The 8,465-nt window shown below is 45.0% G+C and overlaps 1 protein-coding gene across 1 annotated transcript; it reads right to left on the bottom strand.

Annotated features, from left to right (window-relative positions):
* Nucleotides 1–5,529: 5,529 nt before the first annotated feature.
* On the bottom strand, nucleotides 5,530–6,498 carry LOC102443701 (olfactory receptor 10A4-like). Its single transcript, XM_006112287.3, has one exon. It carries the CDS (start codon nucleotides 6,496–6,498, stop codon nucleotides 5,530–5,532), a length of 969 nt encoding a protein of 322 aa, XP_006112349.2.
* Nucleotides 6,499–8,465: the final 1,967 nt, after the last annotated feature.

The raw sequence follows: 8,465 nt of genomic DNA, 5'->3' as shown, positions 1-8,465 counted from the left end.
CCCATTCTAGGCACGCCCTGTATTCCTGGCACAACCAAACCTTGACCTTGCTATAAGTTAGTGTCAGAGGAAGCTGTGTGCTGAATTTCGTGCTCTTACCACTCAAGAAGAGTTCTTGATGAACCAGACAAACCCTCCAAAATATTTAGTAGATGTCATCGCTTTATGAGGATGGGTGGGTTATTGACCTCTTAACTTTTTAAACAATTTTGAATTTTTGCTTTTTCCTTGAAAGTCAAAATTTAGTAATAACCCCACTGTCTGGCACAAAACTAGTGAGTTAACAAACAATACCCTTAGTTTCAGAGAGGTAGATCGTAGCTACGAAAAGCTCATGATCCCATCTACATGTTTCGTTAGTCTTTAGGGTGCTACTGGACTAGTGGTTGTTTTTAAAGTTTCTCCATACCCTTAGGCTACGTCTAGACTGGCATGATTTTCCGCAAATGCTTTTAACTGAAAAGTTTTTCTGTTAAAAGCATTTGCAGAAAAGAGCGTCTAGATTGGCATGGATGCTTTTGCGCAAAAGCACTTTTTGCAGAAAAGCGTCCGTGCCAATTTAGACGCGGTTTTGCGCAAGAAAGCACCATTTGTGCAAAAGGGCTTTTTCCCGAATGGGAGCAGCATAGTATTTGCACAAGAACACTGACAATCTTACATTAGATCATCAGTGTTCTTGCACAAATTCAAGTAGCCAGTGTAGACAGCTGGCAAGCTTTTCTGCAAAAGCGCCTGCTTTTGCAGAAAAACTTGCCAGTCTAGATGCAGCCTTAGTGTTAGTCACTAAGGAGGTTTACACCTGGGATGAATCAGGCTCTGTATTTCCCTTCCACTTCGAAAACTTAAGCATGAGGCCCAAATTTCTGTATTTATTGCTGGGTTCTACTGATCACTGAACAATAAAGTACTGCGGCAAAAGCCAGTTCACACAGAGCTACCCACATGAGCAAGAAACCCTTGAGATATGGTACATGAAGAACACATTGTAGGAAATCAAATTAATTGTAATTATGGCATTTTTAACAGTAGTTTTTATTCTTTTCTCTCTCTAAAAAACACTGTCTTTCTCCATACACCCCCATCTCTCTCTCTCTCCATCCATCCATCCCCACACCTCCCCCTCTATCTATCTATCCCCATACACCCCATCTATCTATCTATCCCCATACACCCCATCTATCTATCTATCTATCCATCCATCCATCCATCCATCTATCTATCTATCTATCCATCCATCCATCCATCCATCCATCCCCATGCACTTCCTCTATCTATCATACACCCCCCTCCAATCCCACTTTGAAAATCCCCCATCCCATAATGAATATGAAATCGTACCAGGAAAAATAAGCGACTTTTGGGTGCCGTGATGTTCCGCAGGATGCCTGTCCCACCTTGCAACCCATGAATTTTTATCAAGTACATAAACAAAATATGCAGTCCATGAACGGATTCACTTGCATCTTTATTTGCTTCTGACAAAGGAGTGACATCAGAGAGAGAGGCTGAGGTGAGAAGAGGGATATATTGTCTTTGCTCCTCTGCAAGGCCCTGTAGTAATGCTCCGTCACAGTCCTTTGGGATGCAGGTCCCATGAAGCATCTCTTAATTTTATCTGGAATGAATATTTCTGTGGTGTGGCTTTCTTTGTGGTTAATACTCAGCATAAGAGGGAAGGTTGCCTGCCCTTTCCTGGCAGACCACATGGTGGAGAATGTGGGCAAAAGATAATAATTCCTGACCACTACACAAAATTAGGCAGTGAGGTCACAGTGTCCTTTCGAAGAATGGCTCCGCTCAATCTTAGACTCTCTCACCTGTGCCAAGTAGGTGTGAAAAGCTATTGGGTCACAAGGGGAGCCTTTGATACCCCTTTTACAGATAATTTTACACCAATACAAGCAATTCCCTGAGATGCCAGGCAATGGAAAATGAAACCCATCATGTGTGGGACAAGGAGCTATACGTGACACGTTGGAACGTGGAAATACATTGGTTTGATTTTGATCTCACTGATATGGTACCAAACAGGAGTAACTCCATTAAAGTCAAGTCATTCACACCCAGGAGGATCAGGTGAAAACACTTAAGGGAAGCTTTAATGAATGGGCCTAGGTCTGATCCCTCAATGGCGCAGACCATTAGGAGCTGGTCACTGGTTCCCCTGTGGGAAGAGGCAGGCCTGACATGAGACCCCAGGCATCTGCGTACCAAAGACAGACCACATTGGAGAAATCTGGCTGCTGACAGCCCTGGGGAGGGAGATTGGTCTCTTCTGTGCCCCCAGGGAGAAAGAAGTATCTAGCTTCCCATTCCCCCCCATCCGGTCCGTTCTGCCTCCATCTCGTTTTCCCATCCACCTTCCCTGAGGTCTCTGAGATTGATGGGTGCCATGGCCAATCGAAAGCCCCCATGATCTGGTTTTAATGCCATCCCATGACCAGCTATTGACTAGTTACATTCTGGAGTGAGAACCAGTGTTCCCTGTAGGCTGGGAACTTGTGAGACCAGTCACAGATATTGCTGGACTTGAGGGCCCCAGCACAGAGGTTGCTGGGAGCAAAACCAGCTGGCGGGATCGGCAGAGCAGTAGAGCCCAAAGGGCACCAGAGCACACAGCCAGCAGGGCCAGGAAGAGGGTGGCTGCAGAGCTCACAGCTGGTGAGGCCGCAAACATCCACAGGGCTACTCCTGGATCTTCTTGGGCTGGTGGGGCTGCCAGAGCTCATGGGGCTGCAGTGAGGAGCCCAGTGGAGAGGTGCCTCCTCTCCCAGGTCTTCCCTGGTCCGGAAAACTCCCTCATCTAGGACTGGCCAGGTCCTGAGTGAGACGGACCAGGGAGGTCCAACTTGTAGCTCATTGCGTTCGGCTTTGAGGTGATGACTGAGGCCAACTTTTCTGAGCTGAATTTCTGGAAGGGCCAAGCACAGATGGAGATCAAAGTTATGAGTATTAAGCTCACAACTACGACCTGAGCTCCTCTGTCTGGAACAGCCTTGTGCTTCCCTTCTGTGACGCGTGTGCTTATTTTGACTAAGATGATGGTACAGGGAATGAAAAAGAGGATAGCGATTACTGTGTCTGACACCCCGCCACCGGAGATCACCAGCCACTCAACCATGTGACTATTGGTGCAGGCCAGTTTGATAACTTGAGGGACTTCACAGTAAAAATTGCCCAGGACTTTTGGACTACAGAATGCTAACGAGAGGATCAATCCAATCTGAGCAAAAGAGTGAGTTAATCCACCCAACCATGCCCTGATCACCAGCCCCGGGCACACCCTGCTTCATAAAAATTGAGTTTTGTAATCGCTTAAAGATGTCTATGTACCAATCAGCAGCCATTACCAAGAGGAGACCAACTAGAGCGCTGGCGATGAAGAACATCTGGAGGATGCATTCATAGAATGAGATAGTTCTGCTTGGGGAGAGGAAACGAAACAGCAAGAGTCGCTGCCGTCTATTTTGTGTCCTTCCATTTTTCCTGCAAATTTAATAAATGACAGCAATAAAAAGCATAAACAAGTTCTGGAGGGGTCACAGTGTTAGTTTGTTTTGAGAAAAACAAGGAGGAGTCCAGTGGCACCTTAGGGTGTGTCTAGACTACAGGGTTTTGTTGACAGAAGTTTTGTCAACAGATACTGTCGACAAAGCTTCTGTCGACAAAGAGCGTCTAGACTACATCCAGTTCTGTCGACAAAGCAAGCTGCTTTGTCAACATGACAGTGTAGATGCAAAGGACAGTGTAGATGCAATAATGCCTTCTAGCGACAGAACTCTGTCGATAAAAGGCATTATTCCTCGTAGAATGAGGTTTACATACGTTGACAAAACTGCTGAGTTTTATCGACGTTATGTCGACATAACTCAAAGGCAGTGTGGACGCAGGTATAGTTTTGTCGACAAAAGTCCACTTTTGTCGACAAAACCCTGTAGTCTAGACACACCCTTATAGACTAGCAAATTTCTTTGGGCACCAGTTTTCATGGGCTGGAACTCACTTAATCAGACAACCCAGGTTCCAATGCACAAAAGCTGTTACCCAAATACATTTGTTAGTCTATAAGGAACCACGGGACTCAGTGTTGTTGGGTTTTTTTACGTTCTTGTTTTCTTCTCCCTTTTGTATTATGGTAAACAATCCCTCATTCTCTCAGGCCTTGGGAGACAGGCCAATCCTCACCTCAGACAATCCCCTGACCTGAAACAAGTCTTTCCAGCAGCCACACACCATAGGTCAGACACACTCGCCCAGGAACCTACCCCTGAAACAAACCCCACTGCCAACTCTGTGCACACATCTACACAAGCGACACCATCAGAGGACCCAACCCCATCAGAGGCTCATACAACTGCACACCCTCAAATGTGATCTACACTATCAAGCACCAGCAATGCCCCTCTGCCATGGATACTGGCCAAACCGGACAGTCTGCGCAGCAAACGATAAATGGACATACATCAGACATCAGGAATGGTCACACAGAGAAACCCGGACGGGAACATTGTAACTTGGCTGGGCATTGAAACATGGATTGAAATGGAGTCATTCGTCTACAAAGGAATTTCACCAGCCAATGACACACAGAGAGAGAACACAGAATTTACATTCATCTGCAAATTGGGCACTGTTTCCCTGGGCTTGAACAAAGACTTTAACTGAATGTCACATTACAAAGCCAATCTCCCCTGCTTTTAACACTTCATTTTTACATCAAACGTTAAGAATGGGACATTTCCAGCCCTCTTAATTAGCCTCATTAGCACCAGCCCTACAATTGACAGGCACTTTTTACTTCTTTCTTATCTGTTATAAAATACCCAGTTCTGTTATTTTTACTCCAGTTCATCTGAAGAAGTGGGTTTTGCCCATGAAAGTTCATGATACTATATACTTTTGTTAGTCTCTAAGGGTGTATCTAGACTACAGGGTTTTGTTGAAAAAAGTGAACTTTTGTCGATAAAACTATACCTGTGTCTACACTGCCGCAGACAAACTGAAGAAATGATCTGAGGTAAATAGGATGAAATACAATAAGGACCAAGTAACTGTAATGGACAAATTCCATGTAGGAAGGAAAAGTCAGTTGCACACATATGAAATGGGAAGTGACTTTCTATAAAGGAGTACCGCGGAAAGAAATCCGGGGGGTTAGGGGTCGAGTGTAACACTGTTGCACAAAAATAAAAATATTTTAAGCATTTTTCCTCTGATATTTCAATTTTTGAAGATGCAAAATCAGAGCACTACTTGGACTAAATATTCCAATGTGAATTTTCAATTAAGTTGAAATATGATCAAACGATTCTATCAAATGTCCATGAAAATTTAGACATGTAAAATTAGGGCTAGTTTATTTAACAAAAGTTTATCTTCCCATTTTCTGGACAGGTTTACAACAAGCCAAAGTGTTTCAAATGGCAAACAATTCAATTTAAAGTAATGGTTATCAAGCAAAACTCAGCAAAATGTTTATACGCTTCCGTCATTCCCTTGTTTTAAATGGGAGAATTTAAATTTCATTCTCTAATTTCTCCAATTGTGTGAAAAGAGGCTCTTCTCTAAGATTTTTCTCAAGGCTCTCTTCACCTCTTTGTTCCTCAGAGTGTATATAATGGGGTTTGACAATGATATCACAATTGTCTTTATGAGGGAAATCATTAGATCATTCTCTAGGCTGGAGCTAGATTTGGGCTCCAGGTATGTAAAAAGGGCCGTTCCATAGAAGAAAGTCACCACCATGAGGTGGGAGGAGCAGGTGGAGAAGGCTTTACGCCTCCCCTCCACCGACGGCAGCCGGAGGATGGTGGAGATGATGAGGATGTAGGACAGGAGTATCAACAAGAAAGGGCCCATGATGAACAGCACTGACACGGTCAAGAGCATGATCTCGTTTTTGGATGTGTCGGAGCAGGCCAGCTTCAACAGGGGTGGGACGTCACAGAAGAAGTGGTGGATGCAGTGGGATCCGCAGAAAGGCAGGCTGAAGAGCCACGTGGTCTGAGCTACCTCCACCGAGATGCTGATGAGCCATGAAGCTCCCATGAGCCATGCACACACCTGGCTGCTCATCATGGTCGTGTAGTGCAAGGGGTGGCAGATGGCCACGTAGCGGTCGTAGGCCATAGCTGCAAGCTGGCAGGATTCCGTGAGGCCCATTATATGGATTATGAACATCTGGGCCATACAGCCAACTAAGGAGATGGACTTTTCCTCCACCAGGAGGTGAACTAGCAGCTGAGGGAAGACACTGGTGGTGTAGCACATTTCCAGGAAGGACAGGTTGACCAGGAAGAAATACATGGGTGTATGGAGAGAGGGGTTCAGTTTTATCAGGAGGATAATGAGCAGGTTCCCCAACAGAATGACCAGGTAGGTGACCAGAAGCACCAGAAACAGAAGGATTTGCAGCTTGTGAAGATAGGAAAACCCCACTAGGATGAACCCACCGGAGATGGTCTGGTTCTCGCCAGGGTCGCTCTCGGAACGGGCCATATGTAGGTGTGGCAAAGACAGAGTCTGAATCTTTGGAATACCAACCATCTGGATGCAAATCCAACCATCCAGACTGGTTTCCAGTTCGGTTCAGATGCTTCAAACCAAAACAGGCTGTGAATGTACATAGAAATATGTTACGGAGCCCAATTGTCATCAAGCAAAAACCAGCCGAGCAGTTTTTATGTCAGTCAAGCGAGGCCAGTGTGCATGAGTTGGAGAAATGACCATTTTGATACCAGTGGAATTACAGTTGATTTAGAACAGATGGGAATCAGATACATTGACTTTAAAGCTACAGTAGTTTATCCCAGTAGTAGAGATATAATAGTTCACCATTTCAGGACTTCTATTTTTTCATTTTCAAACACATTTTCTTTCTATTTCCAGGAACATTCAGAAAGGAAAAAATTAGTTAGTTGTTTAATTAGTTTAATTAGACAGCCAACTAAACAGCCTACTAAGTAACTGATTAACTCCCCCCCCTTTCTTACTCCCTCAGGGAATATTTACAGCCATGTTCCCCAAATATAATTTCACAAACGACGGCACAGTCTGATCTCACTTGTACTAATCACCACAGTAGTTCCACTAATGCAAGTATTCTCACTGCAGTTACCAATCACTTTACAACGGTACTACCAACTATTATCCATCCCTAAATAGTGAAGAAACATTTAAACTGTTCCTTCCTTTTTCATATCATCATCTTAAATGAATTGTTTTCACTCAGTCTACCAAAAAGACCTAGCGGCCTTAGCTTTTGCAAATCCAAACAATTCCATCGTCACAGAAAAAGCTGTGACCAGTTGTTGGTCATTGATCTATGACCTTTCTTGAAAGAATTTCACAGGAAGGAAGGTCCTCGAAAGTAAGAGTTGGATATTAGGAAAAACTATTTCCCTAGGAGGGTGGTGAAGCACTGGAATGGGTTCCCTAGGGAAGTAGTGGAGTCTCCATCTCTAGAGGTGTTTAAGTCTTGGCTCGACAAAGCCTTGGCTGGGTTGATTTAGTTGGGATTGGTCCTGCCTAGAGCAGGGGGCTGGACTTGATGGCCTTCTGAGGTCTCTTCCAGTTCTATGGTTAAAAAAAGGCATTTGTGATTTGTTAGCAAGGGACTTCATAGGAACTGGCATGACAGTGAAGTGGAACTCCTTGCCAGAGGAGGTTGTGAAGACCAAGTCTTTAACAGGGTTCAGAAAAGAGCTAGATAAATTAATCGATGATAGGTCCATCAATGGCAATTAGGATGGGCAGAGATGGTGTCCCTGGCCTCTGTTTGCCAGAAGCAGGGAATGGGTAACAGAGGAGGGGTTACTGGATGGTTCCCTGTTCTGTTCCCTCCCTCTGGGGTACCCGGCATTGGCCACTGTGGGCCGACAGGACACTGGGCGGGATAGACGTTGGGTCTGACCAGTCTGGGTGCTCAGATGTTCTTAAGTGACAGAGTTGAAACAAAACAGAGCAAAGCCATAGATAATATTTTGCACACCTTACGCGCCTTCAAAATGGAGCCCTCAATGTGATGTGTCAAATAATCATGGGAAAGTGGGAATGACTGAGAGAAGAGACTGTGTTTACACACTGAATCAGCCTCTCTAGAAATGGGAACGGAGATCTCCCGATCCCCGAACTTCTGTCATAACCATAGGACCATTTTCTGGCAGATTAAACACACAGCTCCTGTGGACGGACGGATGGACGCACACACACAGAGGAAAGGGTTCATCCCCTCAAAATGGGTGCAGCAGACACCCCCCACCCCTGCGAAAATAAAATCGAACCACCAAAGCCAAACGGGGCAGTACACTTTGCAAAGGGCACAGCACGTAAAATAAAAGGCAGTGACATTCTCCAAGCAGGGAGACCTGGAGAAGAGGTGGGAATTCTTTGGTCTCTCGTAAGAGCTAATTTGGGGAAGCAACATTGATGTTGGCCAATGCCTCGCTTGACGCAACCACTGGGGT

Source organism: Pelodiscus sinensis, chromosome 30, assembly GCF_052426305.1.
Source record: "Pelodiscus sinensis isolate ZL-2025 chromosome 30, ASM5242630v1, whole genome shotgun sequence".
Lineage (NCBI taxonomy): Eukaryota > Metazoa > Chordata > Testudines > Trionychidae > Pelodiscus > Pelodiscus sinensis.
Note: the sequence above shows the minus strand (reverse complement) of the source record. Positions and strands in the feature narration are given on the sequence as shown.

Coding starts and splice junctions, on each gene's coding strand:
- LOC102443701 (XM_006112287.3), bottom strand. CDS start 6,498: ATGGCCCGTTCCGAGAGCGACCCTGGCGAGAACCAGACCATCTCCGGT.